Source organism: Narcine bancroftii, chromosome 1 (assembly GCF_036971445.1).
Source record: "Narcine bancroftii isolate sNarBan1 chromosome 1, sNarBan1.hap1, whole genome shotgun sequence".
NCBI classification, from domain to species: Eukaryota; Metazoa; Chordata; class Chondrichthyes; order Torpediniformes; family Narcinidae; genus Narcine; species Narcine bancroftii.
The window spans coordinates 85429275-85450284 of record NC_091469.1 but is presented as its reverse complement, the minus strand read 5'-3'; the positions used below and the strand labels follow the sequence as shown (position 1 = coordinate 85450284).

The 21010-nt window shown below is 37.8% G+C and overlaps 1 protein-coding gene across 11 annotated transcripts in view; it reads right to left on the bottom strand.

Moving 5' to 3' along the window:
• Positions 1-21010, bottom strand: part of LOC138760790 (bromodomain-containing protein 3-like) — an 81317-nt gene that overhangs the window by 5543 nt on the left and 54764 nt on the right. For 9 of the 11 annotated variants that reach the window (XM_069931937.1, XM_069931927.1, XM_069931964.1 and 6 more), the window contains 5 exons: positions 14164-14292; positions 13666-13860; positions 5668-5897; positions 3767-4059; positions 886-984 (listed from right to left, as the gene is read on the bottom strand). In XM_069931937.1, the coding sequence (XP_069788038.1) occupies positions 886-984; positions 3767-4059; positions 5668-5897; positions 13666-13860; positions 14164-14292 (946 nt within the window). The other 2 variants (XM_069931984.1, XM_069931949.1) reach the window with 2 other exon arrangements.

Here is a 21010-nt window from a genome sequence, read left to right as displayed (position 1 = left end):
CAAATGTAAAGCGTGACAAAGGAAGCAGAATTTTGAAAATGAATTGTTCTTTAACAGACTTCTGAAGGTGTTTCTGACTGGTTGCCTTGTCATCTACTTTGGGTGCTGACCCTGGGACTGATCCTTTAAGGACTTGCTCCCACTTCAAACTCACCAATTCACCAGCGAGAAACTACAGCAAACTTTCTGGCTTCAGGTCAGATCTTCTATAGTTTAAACATTCCTGATCAGATGCACAGTAAAATAATTTTTAAAAAACAAAGATTGTTTTATATACACAGCGTCTTTCATGGCCACAGGATGTTCCAAAGTGCTTTACGCCCACTGTTTACCTTTCAGGCAAGAAACAGCCAATTTGAGTTAAACCTCACAGACTACAATGTGATAATAAGATAAAATTTGATTGTCATTTATCCGGGGATCAGTATGAGCCTGGAGACAGACAGGCACACCCTTTTTTATCTACAAAATACAGCAATGTAACTTTTTACATCCAACACTCTCAACCATATGACGACACCTCTAGTAGTTAGGGACTTCTACAGTACTTATTCTGGGAGTATAGTCTAGATTATAAGAATAATTGTCATTTATCCACAAACATTTAAAATAATTGGTATTAAGCAGTTTATTGTGGTGTGGGATTGTTCCCTGAACTAGAGAAAGTTCAATATTCAGGAAGTGCAGAAAATCAGAACTGGTTTATCCGCAGTCAGTTATTAAAAGGGGTAATTTGCAAATTCCCATCTTATCATGAACAGAGAAGAGGTTATTCAAGACTCCAAAAATGACATATGAAGAAGAAAAGGTTAGCAAACTGACTACATTTCTCTTGGAGGAATTTACTAGTTTGATGGAGGTAGGTAACCCGTTCACGATGTATACCTGGTAATGGGGGCCGGTTACTAGTGGAGTCCCACAGGGATCGGTGTTGGGGTTGCTGTTCTTCACCGTCTCTACCAATGAACGTTTCGGGGGAATTGTCTGCAAGTTTGTGGTTGAAACAAAGATAAAGGATCTTAGATGAGAAAAACAAATTACAGATGCAATGGCAAGTGGGCTCACGTCTCACAGCTGTCAACTCACACAAAACTATGCACCATTACGTGCATTGACCAAATGTGCAAGCCAATGTAACAACACACACCTGTGAAAAGTATACAGGTCATTGTAAAGTTACATGTGCATGATACACAGGGGTTAGCATTGTAATGTTGCACAGATGTGTAGAAGATGCTGACAGTTGCAATAAAGAGAAAGGCCCAGGTATCACAGTACATGATTCTCCTTCAGAGCCATGAGGCTACCAAGCAACAAATCGTTTTCCCAAGACCTTTCAACATAAGACAATTATACAATTTGCTCCACATTCATTCTCAGGCTGTGGGCATTGGTGGCAATGCTGGCATTTATTGCCTATCCTGGAAAAAGTGCTGGAAGGTGGGTGGCATTCTTGCAGTTTGATCTAACTGTTCATCCTGCTGGGCCACTTTAGACAACAGTTAGTGTGTTGGTTCAGGACTGGAGTCACTTCCAAGGCAAGAATACAAGGCAAGGTATGTGTATTTCTTTCCTGAAAGAGCAATAAAGAACCAGTTGAGTCTTTTTTTAAAGATAATCTACATCAGCCATTCTCAACCTTTTAATAGCTATGCACGATTCCCCCACCCCCCAACCTGCCCCCAGGACTTTGCTCAAAGTTTATGGGCCCTCTTCCCTAAGAAATAGTTAGGTTTTGGTTTCTTCCATACTTCTCTCCTACTGACTACACAAAATACAGAAAAAATATTTATGTTACGTGAGGTGAAAAGAAATCAAGGTTTTTACTAAAATGTGCTGGGGTCCCCGTGGAAAATGGCTGATATATAGACTCGCTTTTACCAAGTCAAACATTTTATTTCTATTTGCATTTAAATAGCCCAAGAGGGTTTGAACTCACATTATTTAGCTGGTATTAGAACTAGGACAACTTTATACCCATCGACAAAAGTCCTTAATTAAGCCAATTCTAGATTAGTGCTGTTTATACTGTTTAGACAGGATGACTGATAGAATCACCATGAGAAGGGTTTGGAGGAGGTCGCAAGACTGATAGCACAAGGTAACACCAAGTCCAAAGTGTTCTTTCCTTAACCATGGGGAGAATTCCAGAGGGAAAAAAAGTCTGCAGAACCTGCACAGTGTCAGGACAGATTGCACACAAGAGATATCCTATGTGCTGGCAGGCAAGACAGTCCTTGAATATTAGAAATGTTACCCCAAAACCAGGGGTCATTTTATACACAAAGTTTAAAATCCAAACCTTAACAGTGAAGTCTCAGCGCTCCCCGTGCCAAGTTTAAAATCTGAACCTGAACAGTGAAGTATCAGCACTCCACTGTTCCAAGTATAAAATTCAAACCTTAACAGTGAAGTCCCAGTGCTCCCCCGCAGGGTCCATCCACCAAGTCCGACTGCTGTCGGCTCTGTACAGGCTTTAAATGGCCTGTTAAAGGAGCTGACAATAAATATGCCAATAAAATTTAAACCTTTACTGGGTAATTTGCTTTTAAAATATTGTCAATTAGTATATTAAATGGGCCCAGCTGCATCACTCCTCTGGTCAGTGGTAAGTCCCAGGCTTGGGGTAGCCTTATTCAGCGAGTATAGCTCAAAATCTTCTGGAGATGAGTCGCTGTATACACCAACATATACAGCACTCTATTCCTGTCCATCAGCAATATATGTGGCAGAGCCTATGGGAAGGCAAGGAAATAGCTTGAAGGGAGGAAGTGAGGGTGCAGTTGAAGATGGTAACAATTTGGAGCCTCTGTAATTCTCAAAACTAAATGCAATATACCTACAAGCCTTTAAACCCAGATCAATCCACCCAACCTTCTTCACCACTCTACATCTCTTCGCAGTGATCCTCTACGATCATCCCTCCCCAAATCCAAAACACCTTCTATTATTGGCTTTAACATACTGCAGTGCCTGCCCAGGACAATGCAACATGAACCACCTATCCCACTCTCTTCACAACTGCCTTGTGTAATCCATCTGGTCAGCAGCCCATTACCATCTGGTGTCCCCTGTGGCCATAAAATGAACTGCGCTCCACAGACAGATAATATCTGAATGATTTAATAAAAACCTGCTACCTGTGCAAGCCAACTCAATCATCTTTACGATTACTGAAGAATTAGCTCCAGCATTCAACTTGCATATTTGTTGAAATCAGAAATGTCCAATAATACTGCAATAATTGTATTAGCTGCTTGTGAACAGCTTTCAGCTGAGGGGAGAACATCCCAATAAGATCATTATTACATTTGACATTAATATTATGCCCTTTCCTCCTGGTTATTTCAAGGCTCTGCTTGATCTATTTGTTGCCATCAATACTGTGTTTGGTGGTGCACTGCCACACAGCATCAGTGTCAAGACAGGAAGTACCAAGTACCAGGTCTGCCCTGACTTACTTGTTCTTAATAAGGTGAAGGGTGGAACAATGGAAGCCCATGTTTTATGGCCTGATTACAGTGCAAATGAATTTAAAGTGGTAGATGAGGATAGGATGGCCATCAATGTAGAATATGTCACATTCACTTAGAGAAGACACATGAAAAAGGCTGCATGGAATGGGAACTTTTAGAGGATGGGGGAGAATGAATAAAAAAACGTAACCACGCAAATGATTCATTGTCCAGGAATAATTCACACACACACACACACACACACACACAATTCCCCATGATTCCACAAATCCCAAAAGTTTTTCACTTACTGTATGGTTTCCGTTGCTTTTTCTGTAAACAAGATTTAACATATCTCTCCAGCTCTCGCAGAGTTGTGGGCTTCAGAGTTTCAAAGTCTATTTCAATCTCATCAGGGTTAGAGTCCCTGAGAGAGGGCTCCCTTGACTGAATGATGTGCACCACCCGACCAAGCTTTTCACCTGGCAGTTTGTTAATGTCGAGGCTCAGCTGGCGCTTCTCGTCATAGGACATTGGCTGAGCTTCCTCCTCCTCTTCAGAGTCATGAACTGGAGCAACCTGCTTTGCAGCCTTCTTCGGGGGTCTGAACATAAGGAAGTGATAGAAATATTCTGGGCCAAATAAAGGAGCACAGACTCACACCTAACAACTCACATCCTAAAGGTCTCACACGCATTTGCAAATCAATCAACTACTTTTGAAATGTGATTTATTACATTTAAAGGTCTCGCATGCCAAGGAGTACCAGATTTTGATTTTTGGGGGGGGGTTTGAAGGAGGGATATAATCATTACAATTAGCAATTAATTTTGATCAGAGAGGGAATTTTTCACAATAATTGAATTAAATTGAACTATTAATCCCAGGTAAGAACAAAAGGAATAAGAAACATGAGAGCAACTGGTTATACAAGTACATAATCCTTTATCTAGAACCTTTGGGGGACAGTGTATTCCGAAATTCGGATTTTTCTGGATTTCTGAAAGCCAGATTTAAGCTCACCTGAAATATGCTGCCATATACATCCTCACCCACTTCCATTGAGCTGCCGTCTACCCCCCCCCCACCTTGCCGACCCAACTTGCACTGCCAGTCTCTCCCCTTTGCCCGCCCAAGCTGGTCTCCTCCACTCGCCTGCCTGACTCACGCTGCCAGTCTCCTCCCCCTCGCCCGCTGGACTGAAGCTGCCAGTCTTCCCCCCTTCGCCCGCCCGATAGGCACTGCCAGTCTCCTCCCCTTGCCCACCCAACTTGCGCTGCCAGTCCACCCCTTGCCTGCCCGACTTGCGCTGCCAGTCCCCCCCCCTTACCCACCCGACTTGCACTGGCGGTCCATCCCCCCGCCCGCCCAACTTGCACTATCGGTCTTTCGCCTGCCCGACTCGCGCTGCCAGATTCTTCCCCTCACCCGCCTGACTCGCGCTGCCAGTCTCTCCCCCTCGCCCACCCGACTCGCACTGCCATCTCTCTCCCCACTTTTGGAGCTTTCCGGATAAAGGATGGTGTACCTGTATTTCTGAAGATGGAACAAGTTGGGTTCCATAACCACAAACTATATCATGAGTTTGAGGAATTGGAAGTTGGGATCAAAAGCCAAGGGTTACAGAGAGATGACGGGTAGTTTAGGTGGGTTGGGGGTAAAAAGTTGTTGTACTGAAGGTCAGTTTTTGTCCTGGTAGGTCTTTACCTGTTCCCATACAAACTTCTGGATCATCATATTCAAAACTAAATTAATCACATACTAGACTGTTCCATCTACTAATGACTGACAATAAATTCCCTCCCCCTCTTTTATTGCAACAGAGAATGAATTCCACCACCTCATCCCCATCTTCTCTGCCCAATAATTCTGCAATTTTAAACTCCGTCAAACATCCCAGCCCTACATCTTATTCTCATTGCAATATTTTTGTTGTTCTCTTCCCTCTCACTCCTTCCATCCGTCCACTTTCCTCTCCTTCCTTTCTTTTCCCCACTTTCCTTCCTTTCACTGTCCCCTCTGCTCCCTCATTCAACTCTGCACGCCCCCAACTTCTTTGTTATTCTTCCCCAGAGCTTGACATCCTTCCCAAACTGTGCTGCCCAGCATTATATACAACACTACAACAGGGCCTAACTATGAACTTTCTAATCTTCACAGAGGTGTATATGTCCACAATTACAGGAGATATAATGGCAGTTGTGTGTCACACCTGGGCACTGTATTCCCACTGCTTGGCTTCTTGTTACTGTGCTTCTTGGACTGTGCTTGCTTACTCCCCTGTGAGGACTTCCCCTTTTTCTCCTCTTCAAATTTCATCTTGTGTTTTTCCTTCTTTTTTTTCTCCTTCTTTTCTTTTTCTTTCTCCTTCTCTTTCTTCTTCTTTGGTTTGCTGACAGGAGCCTGCGATAATGCTGCTAGCTGCTCGTGAACAGCTTTCAGCTGAGGGTAAAATGTCCAAATAAAATCATTATTACATTTGACAGATAAATTATACCAGCATACGGCTCTAGCTCAGCTTTCGATCCACAGTAAAGGTCCTAAAATTCGGATTGCTCGGGATTGGGTCAGTCCTGATTTTCAGGCAGTACTTTCAAAATTCAAATTTAAGGAGAATAAGCGAGGAATTTTTGATAGTTTATTCATGAAACATTTTTCATATAAAATGCAAAGTACAAAAAAATTCCCTTACATTTCCATGACTTCCACGTGGTTGCTTTCTGCCACTTGTATCTGTGGTTTTACGTATGCGCACATGCACACAAAATCCAAGAGTTTTCAAGAAGTCAGGATTCTCGGATGGTCAGGATTTCTGGATTTTGGATTTTCGGACTTTTATTGTAACAATAGCAATACTGAAACCCACTGCACCAGATATTGATCTTGGCTCATTGTAGTGGTTCTCAACCAGTGGACCATGACCCACTCATGAGCCACCACATGTCTCCGTTTGGGTCTTTTTCAAAATGTTAAATAAAATATTTTAAATTAGATAAAGATGTGTTTCTTAGAGAACTGCCTTTGACTTGAAAATGAGCTGAAATGGGACAACGTCAGTACTGAGGGAGTGCTGAACTGTCAAAACAAGTCATGCTCACTCTAAAATCCTATCTGGCCTATGAGTTCTCTCCTTGAAGAAACCCAATTCTAAAAAGAAAATTGGAAGAAATTGATAAAAAAGTTAAAGAAATACAGGAGTTGTTAGCTCAGAAGATGGATATAAAGGAAAACTATAGTAGGCGAAACAATATAAAGATAGTGGGCCTTAAGCAACATGAAGAAGGCAAAGATATGAAAGAACTTATAAAAGAATGGATCTCAAAGGTCCTGCGAATGCCAGAAATGCAAGAAGGAATGGAAATAGAAAGAGCACACAGAACATTAGCCCCGAAACCACAGTCACAACAAAAACCAAGATCCGTTTTAGTAAAATTTCTGAGATACACGACAAGAGAAAATATATTGGAGAAGGCAATGAATAAAATGAGAGAAGACAAAAAACCACTGGAATACAAAGGTCAAAAAATTTTCTTCTACCCAGACACAAGTTTTGAACTCCTGAAGAAGTGGAAGGAGTTTAAAGCAACAAAATCAATACTATGGAAGAAAGGCTATAAATTTACATTAGGATATCCAGTGGTGCTTGAAATAGTTATCCCAGGGCAGGAAAAAAGACTGTTCTCGGATTCAGAGAAAGCACGAGAATTTGCAGAACGCCTGCAAGACAGAAAGAGAGATGAAGAGATGGAACAAGAACAAAGAACGACGACAAACTACATACAAAGAAGAAAAAATAATGTAAAAGAGGGTGAGCTTTGTTATATGTGAAGATAAAAGTCTTTTCTGGAGGGGGTTGGGAGGGAGAGAATAACACTCACTGTTAAATCAGCTGACGCTTGTGAACGGCTTTGCAATCCAAATGGAGAGGGTAGTTGTGGTTGCCCGGCAAGGGACAAGGGGCAATTCAGAGATGTGGGGGGGGTGCATTTGGGGTTAAGGGAATTTTAGATGTGGGAATGGTGGAAATGTTTTATGTTTTAGAAGTGTTGTCTTTTACAGTCCGTTCAAAAAAAGAAAACTGAGAAATGGAAATGGGGAAAAGGGAAAGGTAGTGGTGAGGAAGCGGAAAAGTATGAAATGGCCATGTTGAACTATATGATTATAAATATTAACAAAATACTTAACCAAATCAAACGGAAGAGGCTATTAAATTTACTGAAAAAATAAAAAATTGATATAGCATTCGTGCAGGAAACACATCTAACTGAAGTGGAACCAAAAAATTAAGGAGAGACTGGGTAGGGCACGTAACGGCAGCATCATATAATTCAAAAGCCAGAGGTGTAGCTATATTAATCAATAAAAATGTACCAATAAAAATAGAGGAGGAAATAATAGATCCAGCAGGGAGGTATGTAATGATAAAGTGTCAGATATATTCAGAATTTTGAAATTTGCTCAATATATATGCACCTAATGAAGAGGATCAAAAGTTTATTCAAGATATCTTTTTGAAGATTGTAGATACGCAGGGGAATATATTGATAGGAGGGGACTTTAACCTTAATTTGGACTCAAAGATGGATAAAACAGGACAAAAGACTAGCAGAAAGAACAAAGTAGCCAAATTTATGGTTAAATTAATGCAGGAAATGCAACTTATGGATATATGGAGGAGACAACAGCCAAAGGAGAAGGAATACTCATATTATTCGAGTATACATAAAACAGACTTAAGGATTGACCTGCTCCTGTTGTCAGCCCATATCCAAGGGAGAGTTAGGAAAACGGAATATAAAGCGAGATTGTTATCGGATCACTCACCCCTGTTATTAGCAATAGAGCTGGAGGACATCCCACCAAGAACGTATAGATGCTACTTAAAAGACAGGATTTTTGAGAATTAATTGAGCGCCCAATTAAAATATACTTTGAAATAAATACGGAATCAGTGAAAGATAAATTTATATTATGGGATGCGATGAAAGCCTTCATCAGAGGGCAGATAATAAGTTATGTAACTAAGATGAAGAAGGACTACAATCGGGAAATAGAACAGCTGGAAAGGGAAATAGTAAGTACAGAAAAAGAACTAGCAACAAGGGAAGATACAACAAAAAGAAGAGAATTGGTGGACAAAAAATAAAATACGAAACACTACAAACGTATAAGGTGGAGAAGAACATAATGAAGACAAAGCAGAAGTATTATGAGCTAGGAGAAAAAACGCACAAAATACAAGCTTGGCAGCTTAAAACAGAACAAGCTGAAAGAACGGTATTGGCATCAAGGAAAAAGGACAAACAAATTACATATAACCCAACAGAGATCAATGAAAACTTCAAGGAATTCTACGAGCAATTATACCAAACTGAGAATGAAGGGAAAGAAGACAAAATAGATAAGTTTCTAGCTAAAATTGAATTACCAAAATTGCAAGAAGAGGACCAAAACAAATTGATAAAACCATTTGAAATAGAGGAAATACAGGATATATTAAAAAAGCTACCGAACAATAAAACGCTTGGAGAGGACGGACTGCCAATGGAATTCTATAAAACATTTAAAGGCATATTAATTCCTCCTCTCCTGGAAGTAATGAACCAGATTGAAGAAACACAAAACATGCCAGATTCATGTAAAACAGCAATAATTACAGTAACACCAAAGACAGGGAAAGATCCACTAACACCAGCATCGTATAGACCAATATCTCTACTTAACTAAGATTATATGATAATAGCTAAACTATTAGCAAACAGATTGGCCGACTGTATACCAAAAATAGTAAAACTAGATCAAACTGGATTTATTAAGAAAAGACAAACAACGGACAATATCTGTAATCCATGCAGTACAAGGAAATAAGAAGCCAACAGTGGTGGTTGCTTTAGATGCAGAGAAAGCCTTTGACAAGGTAGAATGGAATTATTTATTCAAAGTACTACAGAGGTTCAACCTACCAGATAAATATATTAATTGGATTAAAGCATTATATAAGGGACCATTGGCGAAGGTGACAGTAAATGGATATATATCGAACCAATTTAAATTAAGCAGGTCAACTAGGCAGGGATGTCCACTATCTCCCTCACTGTTCGCTTTAGCTATAGAGCCCTTAGCAGAAATGATAAGAACAGAAAATAAAAGGGATAAAAATAAAAGAGAAGGAATATAAAATCAGTCTACTTGCAGATGACGTCATAGTATACTTAACAGAACCAGAAATATCAATAAAAGAATGACATAAGAAATTGAAGGAATATGGAGAAGTATTGGGGTACAAGATCAACGCAAATAAAAGTGAATAATGCGGATTTCACAAAATTTATGAAAGAATAACCATTTAGATGGCAAACACAAGCAATCAGATACCTAGGTATTGTTAGGTCTGCTTTGTTCATGAATGAGTGAGTCAAACACCAGACTGAGTCGAAATCAAGGTTCTTTGTTCTTTATTGCCGGATTGTAACACTTGCAACTAACAGTGTTAGTTGGAGAAGGCGCATTCTGCCGTTATCAGCAAGTGGTGTTTTTTATATACCTTAGGATACGTACTTAGTAAATTATCATACCATGACATTGTCCAATGAATAAACTGTTGCTGTCCCTCTCTGCTAGCCTCCTGCACATCAATTTGTCATCCCCACTCTTATCTTGAGAGTACAAGGTCACAACTGCATCTTGTTATGGCCCAGCACTGGGTGACTCCCTCTACATTCCCAGCTCATGATGTTTTTACCTAACAGTATTCAACTAGATAACAATCTAGGCCATCTATACAAACTAAATTATCAGCCATTAATGAAGAAATTACAAGATGACTTAGAACATTGGAAAGATTTACCACTAACACTGATAGGAAGGGTAAATTGCATTAAAATGAACATTTTCCCAAGGATACAATACCTATTCCAATCGTTACCAATTCACCTAACAGAGAAATTCTTCAAGGAGCTAAAGAAAATAATAATGAAATTCTTATGGAAAGGGAGGGAAACCGAGGATAGCGCTAGATAAATTAACAGAATGGTACAAACAAGGTGGCTTACAGCTACCAAACTAAGAATTATTATAAAGCAGCACAATTAAGATACCCATCAAATTTTTATCAAACAAGGGAAAAACCAGATTGGACCAGATTAGAGCTAGATAAAATAGGGGAGAAGGTACCAGAACATATACTTTATAAGTGGGATGAAAAGCTGGTGCAACATAGAAGTTCACCAGTACTGCACCATCTGCTCAACATTTGGAAGAAGATTCACGTAGAAAGGAAAAAAACAAATTACCAACTATCAAAATTATTATTGACGCAAAATCAACTAATCCCTTTCACAATAGATAACCTTTCCTTTAGAGAATGGGAGAGAAAAGGGACCAAAAGAATAGAAAATTGTTTTTTGGGAAATAATTTATTATCTTTTGAACAAATGAAGTACATATATGGTATAACTCACAGTACAATGTTTGCATACCACCAACTGAAAACCTACTTGAAGGACAAATTGGGAAGCAGGCTGAGGTTACCAGAAGGAAGCAGCTTTGAATATGTGATTACAGACACAATGATAATTAAAAGATTTATAACAAACATGTACATCAAGCTGCAAGAGAAAGAGAACGATGAAATAAGCTGTAAACCCAAACAAAAGTGGGAACAAGATCTAAACATAAAGATAAAAAATAAAAAATGGGAAAAGCTATGCTCCGGAACTATGAGAAATACAATAAACACGAGGTTACACATGATACAATATATTTGGTTACACATGCTATATACCACGACCCAAAAGTTAAATAAATGGGACCCAACAGTATCAGATAGATATTTTTTTCTGTAAGAAGGAAACGGGAACAACAGTACATGCAATTTGGGCATGTGAGAAAGTGGAAAAGTTTTGGGAAGATCTAAATCAGGTATTAAATAAAATCACAAAAAGCAACATACCAAAAAATCCAGAGATCTTACTTCTGAGTAATATAAGAAGAACTAGGCCTCAATTTGGATGAAGCATAAAAAAGATTTATAATGATAGCCTTAGCTGTAGCAAAAAAATGTATAATGTCAACCTGGAAATCAGAAGAGAGCCTGAGAGTACAGCAATGGTACATAGAAATGAATAAATGTATTCAATTGGAAAAAATAACATATAATCTAAGAAATAAAGTCACAGTATTTGAATAAATTTGGGAACCGTACATGGAACACAACAGAGAAATCCTAACACGGACCTCCACCCTCTAAAATGACAGAATGAGAAGACGAAATGAACTGGCCCAGTGTGTAAAAGTAGATGACACAATTTTCTTGTTTATTTTCATTGTGTGATGACATTGTTTAATGGGTTTATTGTATTGTATATGTTGAACGTTTAGTGGGTAGGGAGGGGGGAGGGAAGCGAGGGGGGAAAAAGGGGAGAAAATGACACTGTGTATATTCAAGAGGGAAATGTTTGTGTGTATTTTGGTTAATATGGTTCATAGTGTGAAAAATAAAAAAATTATTAAGAAACCCAATTCTCCTTGAAGGAAAACTTTCATCCGAAGCACAGTGAAACCTTGTGGCACTTAACTGGGCTTGGTGCCCACTGATCAGGGCCAGGAATATTGGCCAAGAAGCATCTCCTTGTGAAGCATCTTTCACAACCTTAGGATATCCAGAAGATATTTTTTGTCATAAGACCAGCACAGTTGGAGGAGTCACGTGATGGAGTAGTGGCTGGTCGAGGAACTCCAACCCTCGCCAGAAAAGTAAAAAAAAGATAGAGAAAAACCAAAGGCACAAACATAAAAACCAAAACAAAGTGAAATTAAAAGTGTGGAGAAAATGGCAGTCGAAGAAAGAAAAGCCAAAAGCAACAGGAAGAAAAGAAGAAGGAAAGACGTCTATATAGACCAATATCTTTACTTAACACAGATTATAAGATAATAGCTAAACTATTAGCAAACAGATTAGCCGACTATGTACCAAAAATAGTAAATCTAGACCAAACTGGATTTATTAAAAAAAGACGAACAACAGACAATATCTGTAAATTTATTAACTTAATTCATGCAGAAGAAGGAAATAAAACTCCAGCAGTAGCGGTTGATTTAGACGCAGAGAAGGCCTTTGACAGAGTAGAGTGGAATTATTTATTCAAAGTACTACAAAAATTCAGCTTACCAGAGAAATATATTAATTGGATTAAAGCATTATATAAGGGGCCATTGGCGAAAGTGACAGTAAATGGATATATATCAAAACAATTTAACTTAAGCAGATCAACAAGGCAGGGATGTCCACTATCTCCCTCACTGTTTGCATTAGCTATAGAACCACTGGCAGAACTGATAAAAACAGTAAATAAAATAAAAGGGATAAAAATAAGAGAAGGATATAAAATCAGTCTATTTGCAGATGACGTTATAATATACTTAACAGAACCAGAAATATCAATAAAAGAATTACATAGGAAATTGAAGGAATATGGAGAAGTGTCAGGGTACAAGATCAACGCAAAAAAAAAGACCAGCACAGTTAGTCTAGTCGTTAGCGCAATTCTATTACAGAACCAGCAACTTGGGTTCCAATCCGGCACCATCTGTAAGGATTTTGTGCATTCTCCCCATGTTTGTGTAGATTTTCTCTGAGTGCTCTGGTTTCCTCCCACCCTTTAAAAATGTATGCGGTATGTAGGTTAATTGGTGAATTGGCCAGAAGGGCCTGTTACCGTGCTGTATTGCTAAATTTAAAAAAATTTAAAACCCTGCTCTTGAGGGGTCTATCTGTCTCAAAAGCGTAGTCAAAATATATAAAGTATGTTTCTGTCAAAGTCAGTATGTGAAACCCATGGCTCAGTGAAAGGTTTCCATCACCATAGGACTGAGGTCACTTACCTTCTACTCTTGTTCCTCACTTGGTTTTAATCAGTATATTAGAGAGATAACAAGCTATTCAGAGCAGTGAATTTCTTTACCCACAATCTATCCATCACACTGTGATCCAGACTGCGAGGCAGAGTAAACAGAGTGAGTGGCAGGGATAGAGGGCCCTGAACAGTATTAATAGTAGGATTCGATCCAGGCTGTGAAACATCAATGTTGATAGAACTATACTTGGTGCAGTAAACAGTGCTGCTACATAGGCAAGAGAGAGAAAATGCATGCACAATGTAAATGAACAGATATCCATGATATTCTTTTGCACGTAGCAGAGATGGCTTACCTGCTCCTGCAGTTCTGCCAATCGATTTGCCCTCTCCTCTTCAGAATCTGAGCTGTTTGAATTGGATGAGGATTCCCGGCTGCTGTCACTCGACGTCAACTTGGGTTTGGCAACGACGGGAAGTGGGAGGGGAGGGGGTGGGGAGACATCAGCAGGCTCATCTGGCATTTTTGCAAACCTCATCTCAAACACATCCTAAGCAAGGATAGAACAATTCACAGTAAGACTACGATGAAAAATGCTACACTTTATCATTCACTGTTATCAAGGTCACAGCTCAGGCCATCAGAATGCCAAGGGTGGAGGACAGAGGGTCTTGGGTTGTAAGATGGAGGCATGGAGTTGGTGCTGCATGAACAGGTGAGGAGATGAATGATCGAGAGGGTGGATGATCATTCGAATGCAGTACAGTAGTTATGGTTACAGGAATGCAAGAATGATAGCTGGGATCACAGTGGGGTGATAAGAATGTGGCCACAGCAGTGTTATTCACCATACCTGCAATTTCCTGGCCATTGCCACCACTTCGTGATCTGGAGGGTTGTATTTGTAACAGTTGGAAAACATTAACCGGATATCAGCAGCAAATCCCTGGGCATCTGAGTAATCCCGACTGTCCATCTTTTTCTGCAATAGGATGCAAAACAAAAGCAATGCTATCACTATTCCAAAATGGACATCTGATTGCAATAGAACATCCGATACAGAAATGACTGAAATAAAAGTGCTTCAGCTTCCTTTCAAATCAAGGAGGGTTAGATTTCAGTTATATTATTTGAGTACATGCACAATATCACACACATCCCTGAGATTCTTTTTCCTGCAGATGAGGCAGATTTACCACTTATTGGTAGTACAAAAAAAATACTCAATGTATACATGTGCAATACAGAGAAAATAAAACAATAAAGTGCAAAAGTAAGTGTCCTTAAATTAGTCCCTGATTGAGTTTATTGTTGAAAGGTCTGATGGTGGAGAGGTAGCAGCTGTTCCTGAACCTGGTGTGAAAGTCTTGTGGCACCTCTACCTCTTTCCTGGTGGTAGCAGCGAGAACACAGCGTGTCCTTAGGTGGTGTGGATCCTTGATGATTGCTGCTGCCCTCTGAACGGCAGTATTCCCTGCAGATATTCTCGATGGTGGGGAGGGTTTTGTCTGCGATGTGCTGTGTTCACTATCTTTTGTAGGGCTTTCTGATCAGGGATGTTGGTGTCCCCATACCAATCCGTGATGCAGCCGGTAAGCACACTTTTCACCAGACATCTATAGAAATTTGCCAAGATTTCCTATGTCTTACCAAACCTTCACAAGCTCCTGTAGAAGTAGTAGCATTAACGTGCTTTCTTTTTTTAAATTTTTTTTATTTTTCACACTATAAACCACATTGATCAAGATAAATACATTTTCCTTTTCAAATATATAGTGTCGTTTTCTCCCCCCACTTCCCCTCCCACCCTCCCTACCTCCCCTCCCATTCATTTAAAGTTCAGAATCTAAGATACATTAAACCCGTCAAACAATGTTGTCACTCAATAAAAATAAACAAGAAATTCCACTGAGTCAGTTCTTTTCATTCTCTTCTCCTTCTGTCATTTTAGGTGGTAGATGTCCCCGGTAGGTTTTCTCTATTATGTTTCATGTATGGCTCCCATATTTGTTCAAATATTGTAATGTTATTTCTTAAATGATAGGTTATTTTTTCTAATGGAATACATTTATTCATTTCTATATACCATTGTTGTATTCTCAAGTTATCTTCTAATTTCCAGGCTGACATAATACATTTTTTTGCTACAGCTAGGGCTATCATAACAAATCTTTTTTGTGCACCATCCAAATCAAGTCCAAATTCTTTGTTTTTTATGTTACTTAGGAGGAAGATCTCTGGGTTTTTTGGTATATTGCTTTTTGTGATTTTACTTAATGTCTGGTTTAGATCTTCCCAAAAATTTTTCACTTTCTCACGTGTCCAAATTGCATGAATTGTTCCCATTTTTGTTTAGTTTTACCATTTGTTTCCTCATTCTCCTTTTCTTGTAGTTTAATATACATGTTTGTTACAAATTTTTTGATTATCATTGTGTCTGTAATCACATATTCAAGTTACTTCCCTCTGGTAACCTCAGACTGCTTCCCAATTTGTCCTTCAAGTAGGATTTCTGTTAAATAAAAAATTAAAAAAAAAAAAAAAGTAGGATTTCTGTTGGTAGTATGCCAACACTGTATCGTGAGCTATATTATATTTATCCTTCATTTGTTCAAAGGACAATAATTTATTTCCCGAAAAGCAATTTTCTATTCTTTCGATCCATTTTTTCTTCCATTCTCTAAAGGAAAGGTTATCTATTGTAAAAGGGATTAGCTGATTTTGCGTCAGTATTAGTTTTGGTAATTGGTAATTTGTTTTATTCCTTTCTACATGAATCTTCTTCCAAATATTGAGCAGATGATGTAATACTGGAGAATTCCTGCGTGGTACCAATTTTTCATCCCATTTATATAATATATGTTCGGGTATCTTCTCTACTATTTTATCTAGTTCTAATCTAGTCCAATCTGGCTTTTCCCTTGTTTGATAAAAATCTGATAGGTATCTTAATTGTGCAGCTCTATAATAATTTTTAAAGTTTGGCAGTTGTAAGCCTCCTTGTTTATACCATTCTGTTAATTTATCTAGTGCTATCCTCGGTTTCCCCCCCTTTCCATAAAAATTTCCTTATTATTTTCTTTAACTCCTTGAAGAATTTCTCTGTCAAGTGTATTGGCAATGCCTGAAATAGGTATTGTATCCTTGGGAAAATGTTCATTTTAATACAGTTTATCCTTCCTATTAGTGGTAAGTCTTTCCAATGCTCTAAGTCGTCCTGTAATTTTTTCATTAGTGGATAATAATTGAGTTTATATAGATGGCCAAGGTTTTTATTTATTTGTATACCTAGGTATCGCATTGCTTGCATTTGCCATCTGAATGGTGATGCTTTCTTAAATTTTGAGAAATCCGCATTATTCATTGGCATTGGTTCACTTTTATTTGTATCCTGACACTTCTCCATATTCCTTCAATTTCTTATGTAATTCTTTTATTGATATTTCTGGTTCTGTTAAGTATACTATAACGTCATCTGCAAATAAACTGATTTTATATTCGTTGTCTTTTATTTTTATCCCTTTTTTTATTTTCTGTTCTTATCAGTTCTGCTAGTGGTTCTATGGCTAATGCGAACAATAAGGGCGATAGTGGGCATCCCTGTCTTGTTGATCTGCTTAAGTTAAATTGTTTTGATATATATCCATTTACTGTCACTTTCGCCAATGGCCCCTTATATAATGCTTTAATCCAATTAATATATTTCTCTGGTAAGATGAATTTTTGTAGTACTTTGAATAAATAATTCCATTCTACTCTGTCAAAGGCCTTCTCTTTTTTTTTTTAAATTTTTTATTTTTCACACCATAAATCACATTAGCCATGATATACACTATTTCTTTTTCACACATTGTCAAAGGCCTTCTCTGCGTCTAAATCAACCGCTACTGTTGGAGCTTTATTTCCTTCTACTGCATGAATTAAGTTAATAAATTTACAAATATTGTCTGTTGTTCGTCTTTTTTTAATAAATCCAGTTTGGTCTCGATTTACTATTTTTGGTACATCGTCGGCTAATCTGTTTTCTAATAGTTTAGCTATTATGTTATAATCTGTGTTAAGTAAAGATATTGTAGTTCTTTATTATCTCTTGTATTTCTACTATTTCAAATGGTTCTGTTAATTTATTTTGTTCCTCTGTTTGTAATTTCGGTAGTTCAATTTTAGTTAAAAATTCATCTATTTTGTCTTCTTTCCCTTCGTTTTCAGTTTGGTATAATTGTTCGTAGAATTCTCTGAAATTTTCATTAATCTCCGTTGGATTATATGTGATTTGTTTGTCTTTTTTCCTTTATGCCAATACCATTCTCTTAGTTTGTTCTGTCTTAAGCTGCCACGCTAGAATTTTGTGCGTTTTTTCTCGTAGTTCATAATATTCCTTTTTTTCTTCATTATGTTATTCTCCACCTTAAATGTTTGTAGTGTTTCATATTTTATTTTTTTATCTGCCAATTCTCTTCTTTTAGTTGTGTCTTCCTTCATTGCTAATTCTTTTTCTATATTTGCTATTTCCCTTTCCAACTGCTGTTTCCTGATTGTAGTTCTTCTTCATTTTGGTTACACAACTTATTATTTGCCCTCTGATGAATGCTTTCATTGCGTCCCATAGTATAAACTTATCTTTCACTGATTCCGTATTTATTTCAAAGTACATTTTAATTTGTCTTTCAATGAATTCTCTAAAATCCTGCCTTTTAAGTAGCATGGAGTTTAATCTCCATCTATACATTCTATACATCTATACTCTCTAACTCTATTGTCAATATCAGGGGTGAGTGGTCCGATAATATTCTAGCTTTATATTCTGTTTTCCTAACTCTGTCTTGCATGTGAGCTGATAACAGGAATAGGTCTATTCTTGAGTATGTTTTATGTCTACCCGAATAATATGAATATTCCTTTTCCTTTGGGTGTTGTTTCCTCCATATTTCCAAAAGTTGCATTTCTTGCATCGATTTAATTATAAATTTGGTTACTTTGTTCTTTCTGTTAATTTTTTTCCCAGTTTTATCCATGTTTGAATCCAAATTAAGGTTGAAATCCCCTCCTATTAGTATGTTCCCTTGTGTGTCTGCTATCTTCAAAAAAATATCTTGCATAAATTTTTGATCTTCTTCGTTAGGTGAATATACATTGAGTAAATTCCAAAACTCCGAATATATCTGACATTTTATCATTACATATCTCCCTGATGGATCTATTATTTCCTCTTCTATTTTAATTGGTACATTTTTACTGATTAATATAGCTACTCCTCTAGCTTTTGAATTATATGACGCTGCTGTTACATGTCCTATCCAATCTTTCTTTAATTTCTTGTGCTCCACTTCAGTTAAGTGTGTTTCTTGCACGAATGCCATATCATTTTTTTCTTTTTTCGGTAAATTTAGAAGTTTCTTCTTTTTGATTTGGTTATGTATTCCGTTAATATTTAAAGTCATATAGTTCAACATAGCCATTTCATACTTCGTTTATCTTCCCTTTCCGTTTCCTCATCATCACCTTTCCTTCTTATCCATTTCTGCTTTCATTTTTTGAACACTTTATAAGACATTTCTAAAACATCAAACATCAAACATTCCCCTTATTCTCCTATCTAAAATTTCTTTAACCCCACTATCCCCTCCCCTTCCTGAGTTGCCCTTTATCCCTTGTCGGGCAACCACATCTCCCCTCTCCATTTGGATTTGCGAATTCACTCGCAAGCGTCAACTGATTTCGCAGTGACCGTAACTCCTCCCCACCCAGCCCCCCCCAGAAAAGATTTTAATTTTCATATACAACAAAGGTCACTCTCTTAATTCTCTCCTTACTTCCTCTCTTCCCTTTCTTTCCCTTATTAATTCTTATCTATACTCTATATATTTTCTTTTAAATACACATACACGCATGTACACACATATATACATACACACACACACACACAGAGACACACACACATATATATATATATTATATATATTTATATATATTTATATATATATATATATATATATATATATACATACATATAGTTCATCGTCATTTTTGCTCTCGTTACATATCTTCATCTCTCTGTCTGTTTTGTAGTTGTTCTGCAAATTTTCGTGCTTCCTCCGGATCCGAGAATAGTCTGTTTTGCTGCCCTGGAATAACTATTTTCAGTACCGCTGGGTACTTTAGCATAACTTTATATCCTTTTTTCCATAGAATCACTTTTGCTGTGTTAAACTCCTTCCTCTTCTTCAGGAGTTCAAAACTTATATCTGGATAGAAAAATTTTTTTTGACCTTTGTATTCCAGTGGCTTTTTGTCTTCTCTTATTTTCTTCATTGCTTTCTCCAATATATTTTCTCTTGTTGTATATCGTAGGAATTTTACTAAAATGGATCTTGGTTTTTGTTGTGGTTTAGCGGCTAATGTTCTGTGTGCCCTTTCTATTTCCATTTCTTCCTGTAATTCTGGTCTTCCTAGGACCCTGGGGATCCAATCTTTTATAAATTCTCTCATATTCTTGCCTTCTTCATCTTCCTTAAGGCCCACTATCTTTATATTATTTCTTCTATTATAATTTTCCATTATATCTATCTTCTGAGCTAACAGCTCTTGTGTCCCTTTAACTTTTTTATTAGATTCTTCTAATTTCTTTTTAAGTTCTCTACTTCCATTTCTATGGCTGTTTCTCATTCTTCCACCTTGTCCACTCTTTTTCCTATATCTGACATGACCATCTCTAATCTATTCATTTTTTTCTTCTGTACTTTTTATTCTCCTTTTTATTTCATTAAATTCTTGTGATTGCCATTCTTTTATTGATTCCATATATTCTTTAAAAAAAATATATCCATTGTCTTGCCCTTCCCTTCATCTTCCATTTCTCTGTGTTCTTCTTCTTCCTCTGGGTTGGACATCTGTTGTTTCTTTGATTTCCTTTTACTCTCTTCTTTCTTGCTCTCGTTATTTTCTGTGTTTTCTTCTTGTTGTTGTGATGTGGCTATCATTCTCAGCTGTGGAGATCGACTCCTCAGCTGGTCCCCCCTCCCGTCAGTGTTTTTTCACTTTTGCTTGGCTCCGCGAGCCATTTTTGTAGTCCTGAGCTTGGGACTTCGACTGACCTGAGGGAGCAGGCTTCTCTCTCCACAGCGGGCCTCCTCGGACAGGTAAGGCCTTCACCTTCTTCTTCCAATGTCTTTTCTTCTTCTCTTCTTCCCGTTGCTTTCGACTTTTCTTTCTTCGTTGCCATTTTCTTCCCACCTTTACTTTCACTTTATTTTAATTTTTGTGTTTGTGCCTTTGCGTTTTCTCTGTTTTTTTTTTAAACTTTTCCGGAGAGGACTGGAGTTCCCCGACCGGCCACTACTCCATCACGTGACTCCTCCCCTTAATGTGCTTTCTTCATGATGCCATTAGTGTGTTCGGTCCAGGAAAGATGCTTTGAGATAGTGACTCCCCAGTTCCCAAGGGAATAAGAACCAGGGGATTTTAGGAGTGCTTTGGGATTCTGATATTCCTGCACTTCTTGCAAAAGGGAACATGTGCCTGAATCAAACCAAGAATAAACTATGTGCAAAATTGAAAGTTATCACTTGGTTTTTAGTCAAATATGTAAATTATTCAGGCTGATTTTAACAGCAATTTAAGACGGTCACAAAGCAAATCAGAAATAAAACTCATTTCTGTGAAAATGAAAACAAAACCTCCACCCAGAAAATACACATCTT